The sequence below is a fragment of the Carassius carassius genome, chromosome 5 (assembly GCF_963082965.1).
Source record: "Carassius carassius chromosome 5, fCarCar2.1, whole genome shotgun sequence".
Lineage (NCBI taxonomy): Eukaryota > Metazoa > Chordata > Actinopteri > Cypriniformes > Cyprinidae > Carassius > Carassius carassius.
Window position 1 is genome coordinate 23,722,031 of NC_081759.1, and position 22,434 is coordinate 23,744,464.

A 22,434-nucleotide genomic window follows, 5' to 3' on the forward strand; every position below is an offset into this window, starting at 1 on the left:
TAGAGTGGATGAATGCAGTGGTGGAAGCCTTAATAATAAGTCACATTCCACTCACATGCAGATGTTCACCAAAATACATGCTTTGTTTAAAAAGGAGCTCTTACTTGATTGAATGCACAGTTATTTTCACAAAGGTGTTTTTTTTCTGTGGGAAAATAAAAGGAATTTTTTTTTTTTTTTGTATGTCAAACTCTTAGATGAGGTTTGGTGGTGTGAATTATGCATGCAGAGCAAGCACACTCTGAATTGAGAAGCTGTCAGGTCTGTTCAAATCTGGACGCATGCTATGAATTGGAGATGCTTTTATTCGTGAAATGTTGTGTCTTTCTCTTTTTCCTCCTTTAACCTCTCTCTTTCTCTCTTTTTTATTTTCTCTCAACCGGAGGTTTTCCATTTTCCAGGTCTGATTTGTATGCAGTTTGTTAAGCAGTGGAACTAATTAATGTAATGGGATGAAAAGAAGTGATTTAAGTGCAAATCTGTACAGATGAAGAATGACTCAGGCTTGAAGGAACTGAGTGAAGCAATGAAATATTCACACGAGAGACTAAATTGCTTGTATGTTTTGAGGGGCTCACACTCACTTTTGAGTGTGAGCTTTTGTTGTACTCTTATTAGATCTGTTTTTATATATGCTTTTATCCAAAATAGATGACACAGAGTCAGTGATGAAATCGTAACATTTCTGAATGAAACTAGTGCCAGATCAAATAGGTCTGTACATATCTGTAGTAAGATATTTGTTTTCGCTTTCATATCAGTGGCAGTTGCTCATTCAGTTCAGGATTTTCTAATGCTTTTGTGCTCTCTTAAAAACAGATTTGCTAACTAGCTGTAAAGCCCTTGATATATGACAGTGCTATGCTTTAAGCAATGCTATAAGTGCGCCTGACCATGAATTTCTAAAATCTCTTCTAATGTAGGCTACCTTGTTTTGATTCCTATGAAGGGGACCTCTATTTGATTCCTATGAAGGGGACCATAGGGAAAAATGCTGGAACTGACCGTACTTTGTGTTCAAAAACATTTAATATCCAACAATTACTTTCTTTGTTCATTCCAGGGCCAAAAAGCCACAAGAGGCAAACATCAGGGTCCAATCAGCTTGTACAAAAATTGGCTAAAGTGAAAAATCAGATTCTGTGTTTGCTGAAATACAGTTGTTTTGGTGGAGAATGGCAAATATAGTTTTAGCACCCCCTAGCATCAGAAATAAATGGCATCCTTGATTTGATCAGTGTCTTAATGTCCTTCTGAACCAAGTTTTGTAAAGGTATTTACAATTAGCCCCCCATAAACAGTTTAATGAATAAAATGCATTCATTTATTTGTTTGTTTTGTAGAAGAAAATGTAAAAGATACATACCGCATTTCATACAAATTGGACAAACATTGACTGACATCAAACCTTTTTTTTTGTGCATAACTAGTGGGCAACATTTTAGAGAGGGGAAAAAGTGGAGAGAAATAAGAACATTGAATGAATACAACATCAGCTTCGTTGTTTGTTACCTGCATTCAACACTCAAAATTATGATGTTGGAAAACAATTAAATTAAATAAAAGGTAACCATCTGTCTGGTGTTTCTGCTTATTCATATGGCTTGAGTACATCTCAGTTGTTGTGTGCACAGTACAGGGACTGCTGTCTGTTTGATTGGATGTTATGTGTTCTTGTGAATCAGACATACCTAATGTCTTTACACCTCATGTGTGCCTTTCCAGTTGGCATGGAAGTGGTTCAGAGTGTTCAGGGAAATGTAAATCAAAGGGGTTTTTATTATAGCACTAATTTAGTCCAGCCACAGAGACCCTAATATCTCAATGGTGTGTCCGTATGAAGTCTGTTTAATTTGATTTCTATAATGTGCCAGCATTTCACAATAAGCTGTATTTCTCTGTAAACTGGTTATGCTATGCAAAGCTTGCACAGTATGTGCCAGATGAATAAGTTTGCTTGCGGGTGTTGAAATATGAATGAAGGGACAATAAAATACATCAGGACTGTGGAAGTTGTTTCCTAAATCTAGATCTGCCTGAGGAAAAATAATGTAAATAAATAACAGCCAAATTTTTGGTAACTTAATTTAGTCTTGCCTGAATGACTACAGAACCACTGTGTGTGTGAAGGTTAATCACAGGGGTGAATGCGATAAACATTTTCAACACTTATGAGAGGTGTATTCTAGCACAAAAACACATTTATTCAATAACCGTGTGCCGTTTAACCACACACTTTTTGCTCTTTTAGTTATTGTCATTCTTTTCAACATAAACACACCTTTTTATGTTAATTGGGCTTATAGATCGAGCCTTACTTACAAAAGTCAGTGCTATGTGGCTGGTTAACCTTACACTGGGCTGTATACAAATCATGGAAATAGTGGAATTGGCTCACTAAATAATAAAGAACAGCATTATAGCCAGGCATATGTCTTGCATGGTGTAGTCAAGCATACTTTTGGCATTTTAAAAAGCCGATTTAGGTGATTTGAGCGAATTTACGGCATTACCTGATCTGCATAATTTCTTTAGTGAATTGAGCAGTAAAACAATGCAGACTGCATGTGCAAATATACAGCACTATCGGTGAGTGAAATTCATTATTGGGAATTCCTGTGTAAGTTTTTATTTTTATTTTAAATATATATACAATCATGGCCAAAAGTTTTGGCAGTGACATAAATGTTGTGTTTTGCAAAGTTTGCTGCTTAATCTGCTGTTGTGTTCATTTACATTGTTTCATTCACATTCATAATGAGTGAGCAGATGCATTTTAAATAATTGCTAAAAGCTTCATTGGCCAAAAAATTTACTTTTCACAAAAACAAATTTCACTTGATTGGGTTTTGATCATGACACAAAATTATCTAAAAAAAAATCTAACATTAATTGACTAGTCATATCAGCAGCACACGTGAAAGTGTGAATGAGTACTAGTCAGGTTAATCACTACCATACTTATTAGATTATAAGAGCAAACTGATTGCTATAAAAGGAGGAAGCACTTCCAATCATTGTGTTCATGTTAGCAAAGGTTACCTCCAAAGAAACACATGCAGCCATCATCGCTTTGCATCAAAATGGCCTCACAATGCAAGGAAATTGCTACAAATAATATTGCACCTGAAAGAACCATTTATCAGAGACTAGTGATGCAAAGTCCGATTCATTTCCGTGAACTGGTTCTTTTCAGACAGATTGGCTCATCAGATTCATTGGTTCCTGACATCATCAAGCTATAACGTCTCTACGCATTTCTTTTCTAACACCTCAGTGCAATGTTTTATCAATGAAAAATTCAAATTCAAGAGTCATTTGTGTCAACACATATTGAAACAACACAGCATATTGCTGATGATTACCATTTAATTCACTTAAGTTACTGGTGTTTGTGGTCACAGATACATTCACGGATATCAATATTGACTAGCCTAACTTGAATAAGATTCCTAAAAGTTTCACATCTACAGCACACATTACAGACATTGATGCATTGATGTCTACATTATAAAGAATGAATGAACCTTTTATAAACTTCTTGATTTCGCTTAAGCAACTTTAAAAAATAATATGCATGCACATTAAACTATAGTTAAATTTATTTACATCACTCGACAGAAAGGTTTTTGCAGGTTTTAATCAAATTTAAATTAATAACAGTCATAATAAGCATATTTCCAGTAGGCGTCTCAGGCTTGCACAGTATCGTGACATCAGCTAACTCATCAAAATCTTTGGTAATTCTCTGCCAACTTTACCACGGCTCATTTGGTTCATGTTGAGTCCACAGTAATCCTCTGCAAACTACAACATTTGGTTGAACCAGCTCATTCAGTTCTTTTTGAGTTGGACAAGCTACCTCAGCTGTGCATCCTGCGTCATCAACCCAAAAACTAAAGTTCGATTCAGTTCGATTTGTGAACCAGCTTGACCGGTTATTTCCTGAGTACGGGCTCAAAATAATGATTTGTTCAAGAATCAAACATCACTACCGGAGAGAGTTTCGACTGTAGTGAAGAAGTCTTCAGGATGTCCCAGAGTCTCCAGCAATTGCCAGGACCATCTCCTCCTGAGGAGTCAGCTACGAAATCGTCTCACCAGCAGTGCAGAGCTTGCTCAGGAATGGCAGCAGGTTGGTGTAAGAGCATCTGCATGCACAGTGAGGTCAAGACTTTTGTACAACTGCCTGGTGTCTAGAAGGTGTCACAGTGTCTGGTCTGTGTTTCCCTTGTTGTCCACTAGTGGTCTCACTTCCCCATAGTCACCCCACTGCAGGAACTACATTTCCCACAAGCCTTTGTCCCATTCATCACTGTTAATTGCACACCTGTTATTGCACTCAGCTGTCTCCACTTTCATCGTTTTCACCTGTCCATATAAACCAGCCTGTCTCATTCTGTTACATGGAGTCCTTGTTTTCCGTCACCCGGCTTTCTCGTGTTCCCTTGTGTTTTTCATGTTCTTGTTTTTGGACTGATTTTTATGGTTATGACCTCTTGCCTGTTTTTGGATTGATTTTGGATTACCCCATTAAAACACTGCATTTGGATCTCTCGTTTCCTGTGGGCATTCGTGACAGAAGGACTCCATCAATCCCCAGATCCAGCAGTGTGGGATTTCGTGTCCGTTCCCCAGCCAGCATGGAGGAGCGGAGGGTGAGGTTCCTAAATTTGATCGCCCTCCGTCAAGAGGGGAGTGAGGTGGGTTGTTTTGCGCTAGTATTCTGGACCCTGGTGGTAGGATTGGGATACAATGATGAGGCACTTAAAGACATTTTTAATGCTTGTTTGGATAACCCTGTGCCTGAGTGGGAGATGAAGCTGGAGATCCTGGATTTTTGGGGGTTCACCATGTACCTACAACATCGGTCTCAGTGGGACTCCCTAGCCACTCCTGTCTCTCCGGGTGAGATGGCCGACTCCTGTCTCCAGACAGGAGGACCGCCAGCCCAGCGCCACTGCACAAGGTGGTCATCAACTCAGCACCACTGCACAAGGTGGTCGCCAGCCCAGCACCACAACACCAGGTGACCGCCAGGCCAGAGCCACTGCCCAAGATGGCCACCGGCCCAGCGCCACTGTGCAAGATGGCTGTCAGCCCAGCGCCACTGCACAAGATGGCCACCAGCCCAACGCCACTGCACAAGGTGGCCGCCAGCCCAGCACCACAGCACAAGGTGGTTGCTGACCCAGCGCCACAGCACAAGATGGCCGCCGGCCCAGCGCCACTGCTGAACTACCAGAGCCTCTTCACATCTCTGCGGAACTTACAGAGCCTTGTAACGTCTCAGCCGAACTTCCGTTTTTCTCTGTTTCCCTCTATGGACATGGTCCTCCGCCGGTCCACTTCCCTCCTGGTCTCCTTGTGTTTTTTTTTTTCCTGTCTGTTTCCCTCTATGGACATGGCCCTCCGTCCCTCCCCCTGGTTCTCCGCCGGTCCACCTCCCTCTTGGTCTCCTTGTGGTTGTTGTTTTTTTTCTTTTCCTGTCTCTGTTTCCCTCTATGGACCTGGGCCTCTGTCCCTCCCCCTTATCCTCCACCAGTCCACCTCCCTCCTGGTCTCTGTGTTCCTTGTTCTGTTCTTGTGTTCGGTGGAGCATCTGGTAGCTGCTCCTTAGAGGGGGGGAAGTAATGTCACAGTGTCTGGCCTGTGTTTCCTTTGGTGTCCACTAGTGTTCTCACTTCCCCATTGTCACCCCACTGCAGGCACTACATTTCCCACAAGCCTTTGTCCCATTCATCACTGTTTCACACCTGTTATTGCACTCAGCTTTCTTCACTTTCACCGTTTTCACCTGTCCATATAAACCAGCCTGTCTCATTCTGTTTCATGGAGTCCTTGTTTTCCGTCACGCAGCTTTCTCGTGTTCCATTGTGTTTGTCTTGTTCTTGTTTTTGGACTGATTTTATGGTTATGACCTCTTGTCTGTTTTTGGATTGATTTTGGATTAACCCATTAAAACACTACATTTGGATCTCTCATTTCCTGTGGGCATTCGTGAAGAAGCACCAAAGAAGCCACTTCTCTCCAAGAAAAACTTCATTTGGTGATGATCCATGCATTTTCCAGCATGATGGAGCACCATGTCACAAAGCAAGGGTGATAAAGAAGTGGCTCGAAGATCATTACATTGAAATTTTGAATCCGTGGCTAGGCAACTTCCGGGATCTCAATTGCATAGTAAACCTGTGGTCACTCCTAAAAGGTGAGCCCACAAATTGTGATCAATTCCGAGAACTAATAAGGCAAGGATGGATTGCCATCATAGTCCAGAAGCTAATATCCAGCATGCCAGAGTGAATTACAGAGGTTATGAAGAAGAGTATTCAAGTATCAAGAAGATATATGTATATATATATATATATATATATAATTTTTTTTATTTTTTATTTTTTTTCTCCAATAAAAGCCTTTAAAACTTATGAAATGCTTATCATTGTTTTTCAATATACAATAGAAACATGTTGAAAAATAATCGACCTTGCAAAGCACAAAATTTATGTCACTGCCAAAACTTTTGTCCAAGACTGTATATATAATTTAAAACTGTTCACAAGCCTATGCACCTGTATTAATTTGCTGACATTGAAGAAAAAATGGTGTGTCCTCACGTTTACACATAACTGCAATTACTGCCTCAACGTCAAGGTCCTCCTTTGTTCAGATGGACTGGCTTGATTCATTGGTCTGAGTAAGATTAGCCATTTAGGTTCAAGCTTCTGTGTCAAATCAAGGACATGCAGGTGTCTCAAGCACTTCCATTCATTCCAGGCCACTCACTCGCTATCCTGTTATCATTGCAATTACCTTGGAAATGTCACATATGTTGTAATATGCAAACGTAAGTAACAGTTTTTTGTTTTTTGTTTTTTGTTCCCACATTTAGGGAACAAGGTATTTGTCTAAGCAGGTCTTATGCCCATAGATATGTGTGTTGACTGAGTGTAATAATATAAAAAAAAATTATAAAAAAAGTCAAGTGAAGGTTCATTGTTGTTTCTGTTATAGAGTAATAAAAGAAACAGTTTCTCAAGTGACCTTGGTGGAGAAACTTAACATGAGCCATGCAACAGTAAATGCAACAATAATGCAATGTTGTAGAGTAGTAGATACTATAACCACAACCTATATGAGCCAAGGAGAGGGGCAATATAGACTGCCAGTGTAAATAATATATACATTTAACAAATATAAAACACACCCCATAGTGTTTCATTGTTGCACTGTTAAAAGGAGCATTTATTCCACTGAGAAAACTAGTTTTTGTGTTGGTAGCAGCAGACTCCTAAACTCGAAAGGAGGTTCCTTCTAATGTTTTTATTTCCTCTATCATGCCATCAGATGGAGCTTTTACATTTAATTAATGGCTTTGCCTTGCTTGTTCTGGTTTGTAAAGCAATAATCCATGTAAAGTTTTTTTTTTTTTTTTGCAATATGTAAATATATAAATGGAGTCTGTCAATGTTTATGAGTGACCTTAATATGTGGTCACATTTATTTTTTTATTATTTATTTATTTATTTTTTTCATGGCAGAATCCACACAAACTGTAATTTCATGTGAGGGCTAATGATTTCCCCATGCTGATTTTGCAACAGTTTAAGTTCACACAATGATTCATCATGTTAACGAAAAGAAATCCACTTGGTTTAAAAGTTATTTTTTTTTGTGTGTGTGTTAGGAGTACTTCATACATTGCTACACTATTGACAACGGTGAACCACAACTTCATGACTTTGGACAGTTTGGTCTATTTGTTCGCAACAAGGCTCTTGTTTATTAACCAATAGTATCTGAATTTCTCCCTGTACAAGTGAGCTGCTTTCTCCTTTTGTTTTGTGGTGTAATTCAAACCTTTCGTGATCACAATTCAATAATATGACCTAAATCATCCAAATGCATTTAGACCTCTGCAGCCCTATATAAAGATAACCTTACTGCCTAAGTTTATAACAAGGAGGTATTCATATACCATCAGCCAAAAATTTTATCTTGCATTGCAAATAAAGAGTTACACGTACATATTTAGGTTACTTTTTAAATCAAATTACATAAACTACAATCAAGCGTCAGTGTTCTGGCAGGTCACATCAATAAAGCTTGCATCAGTTGACTCTCATCTGATCCACGTCTAACTATAGGAATACAATGCCTATCACTCCTTTTTTTAAGGTCCATTCAGTATTATTCAGCAGCTTATTGCTTTGCTTAGGAGCTCATTACCCTCCTCCATCCCCAGCTCCTCCTTTCGGCCACATTCAGGACTTGGCATTCGTCAGACTCTTTTATCCTGAATTATGTTGTTACATTAAATTGACATTAAGATCATTAATGATATCTGCTACATTTATGTTGGTTCTGTTCTGTTTACCTTAAGGGGATTATCGCTGCTCTCCCAGTTCTTGTCCACTCTAGGCTGCATGGATGGGCGGGGAGCTTTTGCCCAGAACAGAACCATACAACCAAAGCAAACTGTATCCTAATTGTCAAATATCTTTCATGATATTGGTCCTGACAGTACTAAATAAAAGCTATGCAACAACAACAACAAAAAAAATCTCAGTAAAAACAGCCACATAAAATATTAACCAAATGCAATTATCACATATTGCTGTGGCTAGCAATCACAGTTCTGCTGAAATACAATGCTACTTTTTATTGCCCTCTTTTATGTGAATAATTCATGATACCCTCCAAACAAATTTACAGTATCTTAAGACGTTATTGCTGAAGATAAGAGTGGAAGATTCAGGCTATTTGGGGTGTCAAGTAATCACTGAAATCTCTTTCTGATAGAAGAGCACTCTCATTCTTTTTCTCTCACTCTTTCTCTCTATATTTTCAGGTTGACATGCTTCGGCCAACAAAAATCACAGGCGTTATTACCCAGGGGGCTAAAGACTTTGGACATGTTCAGTTTGTTGGCTCCTACAAGCTGGCTTACAGCAATAACGGCGAGAGATGGTTTGTATATCAAGACGAAAAACAGAAGAAAGACAGGGTAAGATTCTTTCTCGCACACTGCCACATGTCAAAAACCGATTTCATAAGCCTGGATTCCATGGACATGTTTACATCCCAAAGTCAATGAAAGAAGCACATCCTTATCTGCAATCATGGGTGTTTATTCTCCTCCATCTTGTCCTGTCAGCACTGTCCCAAGGCACCTGGGCAGACTCTGTTTGCTTCTCTCTCTATAGCCTGCCTAAACCCAGATAACAGTCCAATGTGTCCGACTCAGTGAAGAGTGTGCCAGAAATGTTTGTTCATAACCCTCTAGTGGGTTACAAACGTCCAGTCCATTGGCCTGAGCTTGTCTTCTGCATTTTTTCTGAACTTAGCAGTGAAACAGTTTATTTGTATATGTACATTTTGAAGACATTGCTGAATAAATTGTTTTTGAAAAGGAAAGCTGTCAGGGTTGTTAAATGGAAAAGCCAAATGATGGCTGAACCATGGCTTTTAGCACTAGAAATATGTCTGTTTGTGACCTTAACATTTGTGATATTTGTCACACAGCCCTGTGTCCCAGCTCTAATTTTAGTTTGTTTTTAGTACTGAGAAATATTTGCATTTGTCTACCGCTATGTGCCATGTTAAGGAAGAGAGCTGGTGAGTATTAGCTGGCACAGGGTCATCACCTTGGCAAGCCAAGAACAGCATGGATCTTCAGATAAAATGTGAAAAGGCAGAGATGGCCTCCGACGATTGTAATGAGATTATTAAAACCTGCACCCCAATGTTTCTTACTTCTTCAGTGATTTATTTTTTCTCAGTTTTCAGTTTCAGTGTTCTCAAAGTTTTTACTCCTATCATATCATATAAGGTTACATTTCACAAATCTTTTATTTTATCATACTTGCCAATGAGATGCAATGTACTGTAATTTTTGGGTAGATTTTAGAAATCACAATATAATTTTAAAATCTAAATTAAAGGGGTATTCCACCCCAAAATGAAAACATTGACATTAATCACTTACCCCCATGTCGTTCCAAACACGTAAGCTTTTAAGATACTTTGGATGAATCAGTGATTTAACTGTAATGTTATGAAGCAACAATAATACTTTTTGTACTTGTATAAAATAAAAATAAGGACTTTATTCAACAGTTCGTCTTCCCTGTCTTTCCCCACATCACCTTAGCGCCATTTCTGAGAATATGAGCCGATGCAGGCTGTTTATGGTTTAAACCAATGATGGCAGATGGACTATTCTGATGATGCTTTTCATACTTTTCTGGACCCTGACAAAGTATTTTAGTTGGCAGTCTATGGGATAGTCACAAGCCTCCCGGTTTTCATGCAAAGTATCTTAAATTGTGTTCCGAAGACGAACTAAGCTTTTAAATGTGTGGAACGATGTAGGGGTAAGTGATTAATGTCAAAATTTTCATTGGGGGGGGGGGGGGGTATCCCTTTAATATTTCAGCCAGTGGTTAGAATTAAATAATGTTTCTCATGTGGATGAAACAAGTTTGAGTATAGCCAGCCTGATTCCATGTCCCCATGCTTGCACCACACTCATCTAAAAAAAAGAGACACATATTGACAAGCTGCCATTGTCCACAAGAGAGTGGCATTAATGCATTAACAACTAGTTGTTCAGCTTGGTTCTATAAACACTTGGGGGATTTAATGAAAATTGATTTGGCTGTGGTTGTTACTCTCCAATATAACACACTGTGTATGTAAAGAATGGTATTAAGCACTCAAAAGAGGACTGACCATCAAATTTAGCTGTTGTGTACCCATATGTGGTCGATGTGCTCTGAATTAGAGATAGACCGATATGGGTTTTTCTATAACCGATTCCGATGCCAATGTTTAGAGGTCAGGGTCAGCCAAAGGCCGATATGTGCTGCTGATTTTTAGGAATGATATCTTGAAGTTTTCCCCTTCATTTGTATGCTAAAATGTCACACTAATAGGGGATGCACAACTTTTCTAAACTTAACATCATTTACTGAACACTGACTTGAACTAACTCTTGAAACTTAATTTTATGCACTGCACGGGATTATATTTATCTAAACTTAAGCAAACAAATCAATAAACTGACCAGGTATTAAATATATAAAATCAAAAAATAATAATAATAAAAAAAACCTGTCAATCATTTACATAACAGTTTTAGAGCATTTATCAAGCTGAATTTTTCAAGTTTGTTGGAACATAAATATACATTTAAATATAAATTTAAATAAAATAAATAGAACTTCATAAATAAAAATCAATTAAAGTGAAAAAAAAATACATATATAAAAAATAAATAATAGTAGTGCTGCAAACACACTAGCAACTAGTAACATTTGTGTTTGGTATAAATGAAACAGAACATCTAAAGTGTATTCTAATTTCATACTTACATCGCAGTCTGTTCATTATTAAAATAAAGTACTGTCAACCAAACATAAAAGGTCACACTGGTCAATTTAAATAGACCTTGTCCACTCCGCTGTTAGGGGAAGGACGTTTTTGCTCATGTGAAGAGGGTGATCTTTTCAGTCTATGTGTGAATGCGTGTAAAGTACAAGCCTTGTTTACATTAAAAAGAAAAAAATTGTTTAACATTCAAATAACACTGCAAAATTAAAACATTTGGAGTTGTACCGAACGAGACGTGAGCGATAACCTTCAAATACATCTAGCCAGAGCTGCGCGCACTCGTCCTCGTCTGCACGCACGCATGCACTGTCATGATCTAATGCACTGTAAATGCCGGATTTTTAAAAAAAAACAAAAAGGGCTACTATTTAAAGAGGCGCATTCAGCGATCTCCTTGATGTTAAACAGTCAACAAAGTAAGATGATCTCAAACGTATGGTGCGCTATCTTCATTTTATCAAATGATCATAATCACATCTATTCATTTTACAGTCCTGCTACTAGCATTTTATTTAGACTAAAACCCCTTTAATTCGGATGAGAATGCTTTTTTTTTTGAGTGGCTTTTGTACATAATAATAAAACCACTGCAGACGCATTTTGCAGCATTAAGTTTATTGATTAATTGAATGTTAATTTAAACGACGATCGATCATAGAAATTATTGAAAATTGACATCCCAAAATGCAGATAGGTTGGATGAAACAGCTATTGTCTGCATCAAACCATGCTTCCGAACAAAGGTCTGGGCTGCTCCAGGACAGCTCTGTGTCTTCGAGCACGGTGCTGTCTGTGAGCAGGGTGGAGTAGCCCTCAATCACGCTGCAGTGTTTGTGAGAGCTGCCACCTTCTCCAATCACACGTGAAATTCTCAGACTCCGAAATAGGTAAAAATAAAACAGAACTTATAACATTGGGGCTAATATGTTAGCAAGAAGGCAGATAGTTTTCAACTACAGTCCTTAACGTTAACTGCAAGTAAGCAAACCTTTAAGCAGCTGTAGCATTATTCAAGTTCTCGATGGTTCTATGCTATTTGTTGTTTCTTTGACTGTGAAGCAACACGTCATAGTTTACTAGTAATACATAGTTAATATATGGGTAACACTTTATAATAACGTTCTGTTATAAGTTATTTATAATTTATGATAAGTAATAAGTTAACATTTTAGTAATGCTTTATTAATTCAGTTATAAGTCACTTATACGTTATTAGTTAATGATGAATTAATCATTTACAAAACATGACTTTATGTCCATAAATGATTAATGAGTGGTATGCTAATGATTTACAAATGTGTTGTAAGTTATCTTAAAGTTTAAATCATGAAATAAATCAAACTGATCATTAGTAGATGGTTTATAAGTTATTAGTTGATACATTATCACTTATAAATCATTGAAGTATTTCTGTCAAAATTGTTTTATATAATTATCTCAATAAACAATTGTTAATCATGAACAAATGATGAATACACCATTAGTAAATTATCAGTATATGATTTATTGATGCAGATAAAGCTGGTCCGTGTTCAAAAGCACAAACATGCAGGTATGCTAAAGCACTATTTTTAAGAAGAGTAATTAATTTGTTTTGAAGTGAATAAACATTTATAAATGCCTTAGTCAGGTGATTCCAGTGAGTTGTGTTAAATCCTTTCACTCATCAGCACAGTTCTGTGTGGAGTGTGTGGGATCTAGTGATGAAGTGAACCTCTCAACTGGTTTTACCTTCCACTGAAGCTCACATCAGGCACACAGAGTTAAAGACTCCATGTGTGTCAGAGAAGACAGCTGTCTATACCCTCACCAGTCAGTACTTAGTACACACTACAAAGTGTTCAACACCTGTTATAGATGATGTGTAAATTCATGAATAAATCATTTACAAAGCTTCCTCATCACCTAATCTAAAGTGTAAACAATCCATCACTTGTAAATGTGTTACATATCACTTGTAGACCTTTCTTACCTGTTACAAATTATTTGTATATGTATACAAGTCATTTATAACACTTTCTGCATCCCATTATCTAAAGTGTAAACTATTCATCACTTGTAAATGCGTTACATATCATTTGCAGATCTTAACTTATTTAACTTATTTCTTATTAATCATTTATTAAAGTATAGTCATGTTTTGTAAATGATTAGTTCATCATTAACTTATAATTTATAAATGATTTAAAACAGAACGTTATTATAAACTGTTACAAATATATGTCCAGAGGACCTTGAAATATCAAAATTTAAGCCTTACCTGTTGAATCTTAAAAAAGGGTTTTGGCTTGGGATCCTTCACATGTGACAGCAGCACTTTCCACCGCACCAATAACACGGGGCTGCCCGCGGACATATCTGACTTTAAATCAGCGCTACTTAACATGGATATCGGCCGATGCCGATATATGAAAAAATTACAAATAGATATATCGGTCGACCTCTATTCTTAATCTTACTCTGCCTTTGGCCAAAACCTAAACTCACCTGAGTGTCCTTAGGCTCAAGAGACTCGCCAGATAATTTAAAACAATCATTTTGCCAACACACTAGCATAATGCTTACCCCATATTTTCAAACAACACCTTAAAAATAGATTTTACCTGACAGATTAGTTTTCCTGACTGAAATCGTCAGCTCATATGAAGCTGTTAGCAGTGAAGACGCTGTGATTGGCACAATCATGCACACTCATCATTGATTAGCCTCGGGTCAACATCAAGGGGTTAATTAGCCTGTGAATAGAACTATTCCCTCATAGGCAGAGGGGTCAATAGCACATTAGATTGCAGTAAATAAGATCACGTCCCAAGTTTAGCTGCCAGTAGATACCCTTCCCTCTTCCAAGCATGTAGCCACATTCCCTTGCTGTGGACGGGAAGCTCGGTGGTGCCTGATTTTGATTAGGTTGTATATTTTATTATTGAACCTGAAGATGGCAGATGATTAGCAGTAGTGCATAGGATTAGAAGATTCATATCAGCATTTGAATGAAGAATGAACAGAGATGTGATTGGATTCCCATGATGGGTCTGACCAGAAGGTAATATATTATTATAGAATCTCCTGTTCTATAATCTGTATCGTTGTCAAATCATGATTTACATCCAGGACAATCACAAGTTCCCTTGCGTCTTTTGGGAGTAGGTGCCCTTGATGTTCTCATTGCAGAAATCAATACTGTGGAAACATTGCCCAATGGGTTAAAGAGGAGGCACAGACCAGAACAGATTGGAGGGTAAAAGTAAAACTCTATTTCCAGCCACTGAGCAAGAAGTTTAAGTGAAGCTTAGTGACCCACAAAGGGCATAGTGGGCATTATTAAAGAAAGCACCTTCTGAAATTTAGAGGTGATCCTCTGAAATGTCTATATAAATATCTGTGAAGACACTTTTGACAAAATTGCCAACAGTTTTACTTGATTTTTGGCATGTTTCGGGTCACTCTTCTAAACTTATCACTTGGTCTTATCACTCTAGTCAATACAGCTTTCAAGCTCTCTTATCGCACCCGCTCATATCCCAGTTGCCTTCAACTCAAGGGAGTAAATGCAATATCAGATTGTATCATAACTCTTTTTTAACCTTTCAGATTTGGACCTGATTTAATGGTAGTCTTAAAATGCTATTAATCTGGTTGTTGGCAATAGGGTTCTGAAGATGATGGGCCTTGAAGATGAAATTGAATACAGTGCAGCCTACGATTTACTGTCTTCAGGTGAAATGAGCTGTAGAGCAGTAGCAGAGTTTCCCTCTTACACAGAATCATTTCAGAACCACAGAACAGCCTCTTGATAGGTGTGGAAAAAGGTGCCAGTTTGGTAATGGGTTACATTGTCATAGAACAAGTGAAGGGAACTGTTGGTTCTGGTTTAACGGCCAAATATTAATCTATAGGGTCTGCATTACTGTCCATTTGCATTACTTGCATTACTGCATTACTTACCATTAATCACAAATAAATATTATAATTGATCTACAGCTCTATAAATTACACAACCATAATGTGAAAACTGACACCTGAAGCTTGCTTCAGCAAGGGGTAATGAGTAGCTTTGATAAGTTGGCATGCATCTGAGTAATGACAGAAATTCGGATCAGGTCCTTATAGGATTGCTTTCCTGCTGAGTCACACCAGATCTTCTCCGTTTTATCAGCGCTCAGGGGAAATAGGACAACTGTAGCCGTGGAGCCCTCACATCTGATCTATTATTCGAGATTTGTTTGCTCTGCACAGCACAGCCGGTTCAGCTCCTCTGTTACTATATCGATAAGTTAAAGAAAGGAAGGAGAAAATGAAAAGGAATGGTGTATTTAAAGTGATTGTGTCCTCATTTGGTCCCTGTCAGGGTGTGAAATGTCATCCCCCTGGGTAAATCATGCAGCCTGGCAGTTCTTAAACACTTACTTTTATAGACAGTCCAGACAGTGTCAGGAAAAAGCGAGAGCTCACGCAATATCTTCATCATTAGTTAATAACATTAAATTGAGTGAGCTAGTGCACTACAGATGAGGCTGGAACAGTGCATATTATGAATTTGGCTCAGATGAGCAAATGAGAGGGATAATGCCACCTGGCGCAATATAAGGCTATATTATACCTTTAGAAAGATATAAAAGATGTTGTTGTATTTAATAGGTGCTCAGTTTCATACAGTGCGTTTTTGGCCATAATTTTAAACTTTGTTTCTGTCCTTGTGCAGGCACTTGAGCTAAGAAAAATACAGATTATAAATAAACTTTCACTAAAGAAAGAAAACAATTCAGTGTCATTAACTTTTCATTGTTTTACCAAATATGTGTTTGTGTTTGGGCTCTTTATTTATATTACGTGTTGTATCATGATATGCTAACGATGCAATAGGTTCTGTTGAAATCAGTTGTAAGGCTCAGTTGCTATTACTGTGATAAAGATGGGGTGGGCATTACAGTTATGCTGCCTTACACTCTTAAAAAATAAAGGTGCTTAAAAGGTTCTTCACAGTGATGTCATAGAAGAACCATTTTGGGTTCCACAAAGAACCATTTAGTCAAAGGTTCTTTAAAGAACCATCTCTTTCTTACCTTTTATAATCTTTTTGTGAAACAGAAATGTTCTTCAGATGTTAAAGGTTCTTTATGGAACCATTTAGAAAAAAAAGGTTCTTCTATGGCATCGCGAAGCACCTTTATTTTTAAGAGTGTAGAAGACAATAGTCTATGTAGTCAGAGAGGCAGGTTTTGTGATTGTAAAATACTTTGTTATATCAAAGAAAATTTAATTTCAGAAATGTTGAGCCTTGTACACAATCATTGCTCTGTCTCACCAGAGAAAGTCAAGGGAATTCCCAATCTCACACACACACAACTTCCCTAAGCTCATATAAAATCTTATATATTTTATTATTATTATTTTTTTACACACTATTATAACATGGAAATATATTACCTAGACATTATATTGGGAGAGCGGGGATTAAATAATTTTACTGATTAAATAACCAGTGAGTTAAATACATCACAGATTATTTTCATTGGTGTAAAAAACAAATCATTTTTATGATTATTATTTTGGATGATTTGTACTTTACTCAAGTGCTATTTGAACTGACTGACTTGTAGTACTAAATAGTATTACTTTTTACTCTTTTGTATTATTTGTACACTTCAGCATTTAATTTTCTTACATGTCACACATTAAATGTGCTAAAGGGAAGCAGCAATGTGAGATCTGGAAATGGTAAGCAGCCCAAGATTGCTAGATCTCAAGAGATCATTTCAGAAAGGTAGAAAGGTACTTGATTGTTTAATGATTTGCTGTTAGCTGTCTATGTAATCTGGTGGCTAAATGCAAAAGATCATGCTGTTCCAGATATATTATGACTTTCTTTCTTCAGTTCAGCATAAACCAGATCTGTCTGTCTATCTCAGTGTCTGTTGATCTGTCAATCAGAATTGGAATCAGTTCATGCTCAGATGTAATATGCAGATCTCTCTACAGACAATCTTGTTTTTCCATGCTGCAAAAGGACTTGAGATTGCCTTTTCACTTTGAGCATCACTCGAGGGATTTTTACACTGATTCAGCTCCACATGAAGGACCCACTTCAAAGGACATGTTTATGAATTGAGCAGTCTTGCAGCTTGAAGAGGCTATGAAGTGATAAAGTGCCCTCCCCTTGTGATCGAACTCCAAAAGCCCTCACCTCTAAATAGAATATCTACTATACCTGATGCACCAACTTAGATAATCCTTCATTTGTTCCTGCATGCCTTAGCTCTTATTCAGTGCTCTACAGACAACTTTCCGTTCCATGGCTTTGCGGTGACGAGTGGAGCAGTGCAGGGATTAGATTAAGCAGTAAACACCAGCCGCAGATTTATGGGATGTCTGATGGATTTGTTTTCTTTGCAGCTTTTATGCATAATCGTTCCAAATGTTCTTGGGTGCACAGGGAGAGAAGGTAATTGAGAGTGACTTGTTTCCATCATTTCTTCAGAGGGTACATCAGAAGAGTGAGATGTCTCATTTGGTTACGGTCACAGAAAGCAAAGGCATTCACTGGAGTTTTAGTGCTCACTGTTGCGTGAAAGACTGAAATGGATAAGTACCATAAAAGAGATGTGCACTACATTACACCTCTGTGAGTCTGTTTTTATTTAGCAGCTTTTACCAGTCGAATAGCTACAATATCTGTTGTTCAAGTAATTAAACTTACCCAGTGAATCATGTTAATTTTAATTTTAGAGAACTTCAGATCAAACTGTCATAATTGAATTTAAAAACAAAAAATCATAATGTGATGCTAGTTTTTTAATAAGCTATTAAATTTGGATGTCCATCATAATACTGATCAAAAAATGCTACTTCCATTTCATTACGACTTCACAAAATATGTTACAGCTTTACGATAGTGTCCTTTAAATGCAACAGCTTATACATCATTATTTTTACTTTTATTATTGTGTTTTATTTGTATCATGAACACTATATTGTGACTTCTTACCAATCAATTTATGGGTTAATTTATTTAAGTTCAGTCCTTACAGCTTAGGGGTGTAATGGTACAAACATTCATCCCAAAAATGTTCTTTACGGGTCTTTTGGTCTGACACATATGTGTACCAAATGAATACAGCATTGTTTTAACCACTACACTTGTGTCTTGGATATGTGTGCTGCATAATGCATTTGAAACCTATTTTCCTCAGTGCATAACTTATATTTTATGGTTAAATCTTCATCTTGAAATGTACGAAAGTCATGTCTGTATTTCCAATTTGCATTAAGAATCATCCTGACAGCAAGCAAGTTAAACTTAAAGAATGAGTGCTGGAGTGCATGCATGCATATCTAATAGATGGAGCACAATAAAATGGGAGCACAATAATTCTGACTTAAATACCAATTTTGCTAAAATAATGGAAGCATTTTAAATCATTTTCCCATTTCCAACATCCCCATAAAGTACAGTATAGTTTCAGCAAAGAAAGAAAGAAAGAAAGAAATTTATCCCACTGTACCAAAAACGTGACGAAACTCTTTGTGTAACTTCTAAAGATAATTTTGTAGCAAATTAGCTCAAAATGGAAATATTTATGATTAATTATAAGTGGTTATAATCAGAAGTGGGCAGTAACGAGTTACATTTACTTTGTTACATTTACTTAAGTATTTTTTGGGGGTAACTAATACTTTCAGAGTATATTTAAAGATGGGTACTTTTACTTAAGTACATTTTTAGTGAAAAGAAAAAATACTGTTACTTCATTACTGTGGGCCATGCACCTCTCGTTACTTTATCCAAATGCAATAACAGTTATAAATGCTTCGGTTTATGCCAAACGTGCCGTCTCGTTTTCTCTTGGCAATGAGCGATGCCCATTTGCAAATGATTCATTCTTTTGAGTCAATTCAGCTCAAAAGCTTGATCAAACCATTTGGCAAGCCAGTGAATTGGTTCGCAAATCAGTTTGAATGATTCGGTCAGTTCCCTGCTGAGCGCGCTGAGCCGTCTGAAGCGGTTCACTCAGTTGTAACAGAAAGAATAAGAACATCAAGAGCGTTGAAGACGTGGCTTTGGATATAAAGTCAATTGAAAGCAAATCTGCTATGAAAAGGCTATGAATAGAAAGCTAAAAAGAACATCACTAATAGTAAATCAACATATTGGAATTATTTCTTTTTTTTTTTGTGCTCAAATGTTTATTGAAGGAAAAAGAACAACAAGATATTAAGCATTTTGAAATCATAAGCAACAGTCAACATAAAATATGTATATATATCTATATATACACACATGCACAAAAACAAAGTATACACATACATTGAAATATACATAAAAAACAAACAAACAAAAAAAACAAAAAAAAAAACAAGGGGAATAACTCGATTTCAGGACCTTGAATTAATGAATACACAGAGTAAACCAACTTGAATTAAATCAGATAAAGAAAAGAGATCATCTCACCCAGGCTTTTAGTGATTCAGAAACAGTATACCAGTTACAGAGAGCCTTTTCATTCGCACCATTAACTCGAGCAGTAGACAATTCTAGAAGAGTCACGTCTAAAAATGTAAGAATCCAACATTTAACAGAAAGTGAATGAGGAGGCTTCCATCTCAATGCAATCATTTTTTTAGCAGCTGTGAGGCCAGCTAGTACAGTGCGCTTATGCTGGTTATTAAGGTTCAACATTGTTAGGTTATTCAGTAACAGGACAGGCACCGTTACAGGTATCGTTGCTGAAACCAGATCGGATAATCTGGATGACACCTGAGTCCAAAATTGAGCAACAGGTGGACACTCCCACATCATATGTAAGAAAGTGCATGGAACCTTCAGAACGCATTGGGTACAGGTTGGATCAGTTAATCTCTTCATTAAATGGAGTTTACGAGGTGTTAAATACGTTCTATGTACAAAGTTGAAATGTATCTGCTGGTGGTGAGGATTACGAGAGGCCTCCTTTATATTTACCCAAACATCCTTCCAATTAAATTCTGGATCCAAATTTGGGCAGTCACGTCTCCACAGCCTATCTAAAGGCAATTTGGCATAAGAGGCCTCTAATATAAAGTTATATAATATGGACACCAAGCCCCTATTATTGCCTTGAGCAATAATCAACTTATACAATGGGTGTACAAGCAAAGTTTGCTGCCAAGGAACACCATATGCTTTGAGGGCCGATCTAAGCTGTAGATAAAAGAAAAATGAGGATGCTGGCAAATTGAATGAGTTTGCAATGTCTTGAAAAGAGCACAAACCAGAATCATTATAAATGTCTTTTAAATGACGAATACCACTCCTACTCCAATGTGAAGGAGGAATGGGTCTGCCTCCAATTGTCAATCCTTTATTACTAAATATGGGAGATTGTGTATGCCACTTGCAAGAGACCTTGCATCTAGATTCAACTAACCTCCAGGTTTGAATAAGATGGGAAACTATGGGACCAAAGTGCAGCCGACATTGCTTATTTGATACATTAGAAAAAAAGGATGTCTTCTAGATTCCATGGATGCACAATATGTTCTTCTATCTTGCGCCAAGAGACAGGAATATAAGGGTTAAACCATACAAGCGAAGGCCGAAGTACAAAAGACCAAAAATAGAACTTACAATCAGGCACTGCCAAACCCCTATCTACCCTCTTCCTTTGTAAAGTAGTCAGTTTTAAACGTGGTCTCTTTCTATTCCAGATGAATTGGGAGATATTACCATGGATTTTATTCCAGAAGTTGACAGCAGGGGAGAGGGGAATCATAGAACTAAAAAAATTCAATCGAGGCATATTGGAATTATTTCTGAAGGATTATGTGACAAAGACAGACTGGCGTAAAGGCTGATGAATAAATATATATATATAAAACATCAATTGTATCTATATATCTAAATAAAAATAAACTATAGATATACAGCATATGATCCAAGTAACTAGTAACTAACCACTTTTAAACCACTTTTATCCAATACTTTTTTTACTCTTACTCAAGTAACTATTCAAACTATTACTTTTAGTTTTACTTGAGTAAATATTTACTTTTACTTGAGTACAGTTTTTGGGTACTCCACCCACCTCTGCTTATAATTAATAATGAATATTAAGATTAGATTTTAGAATTAAGTTTAGTAGAATTTATATTACAATTCAATTAAATTCAATATAAGTTTATTTGTACAGTGCTTTTTACGATGCAAATAATTGCAAAGCAGCTTTACAGAAAATTAAGTTTCTATTTAGTTGTAGCTTATAAGTGGTAATCAGTTTATGTGCAAATGACAGGAATTTTCTGAAAAAAATTATACAAGACATAGTCAACCAGACGATGAACACTATTAACAGCAATTATTATGTGATTGCATAGTATGTAGCAATATTTGTTAGTTCTGTGTGTTGTTTCAGGGTTAGCATCATCTGGGGTCCTCTGAGAGGTCTAAATAGTTGTAATCGGTTACTTGCATTGGCTTCGTTGCTGAACAAGAGTCCTGATGCGGTAAATAATGGAGGTTCTTGATGAGTTCTTTTTGGAAGTAAGTTGGAGATTTTCCTCTGGTTCTTCTGAATATAGGAAAGTCCACAGCGGTTCGACAAAGTTATTTTGAAGAGAAAAAATGCCGGAAAGTCAAACTCAAGAGGAGAGTTTTAAAGGGTCTTGGATAGTGTTTGGATAATGCCCAATCAGAAGCATGAATTTTGAGTGGGAGAAACTTTCTTCGTCTCCATTTTATGGTCCATTTGCATGTTTATTGCTGGTCTGGAGGATTGGTGCAGTTTTACCCAAACTATGGTACAAATATTATGGTGCATTTGACGATCACATAGTATACATAATTGTTTGAGGAATAAAAAGCAGATAATTTTGATACCAAGGACAATACATTTAGAAGATCTTAAAGCAGAGATACACTCATATACCTGACTATAAGAATTGAGAGTCTAAGTAATAAAAATCAAGATTCCTAAACATTGGTACTTTAACACCCATGTAACTGTAGACTGTGGGGCCAGATTCTGTAATTTATATGCAAATGTAAAAAGTTTAAAAGGAATTTCTAAG

The 22,434-nt window shown here is 37.0% G+C and overlaps 1 protein-coding gene across 3 annotated transcripts in view; it reads left to right on the top strand.

Annotated features, from left to right (window-relative positions):
- Positions 1-22,434, top strand: part of edil3a (EGF-like repeats and discoidin I-like domains 3a) — a 216,978-nt gene that overhangs the window by 190,933 nt on the left and 3,611 nt on the right. For all 3 annotated transcript variants that reach the window (XM_059550178.1, XM_059550180.1, XM_059550177.1), the window contains one exon: positions 8,849-9,004. In XM_059550178.1, coding sequence (XP_059406161.1) covers positions 8,849-9,004 — 156 coding nt within the window. The remainder of the gene's footprint in view (positions 1-8,848; positions 9,005-22,434) is intronic.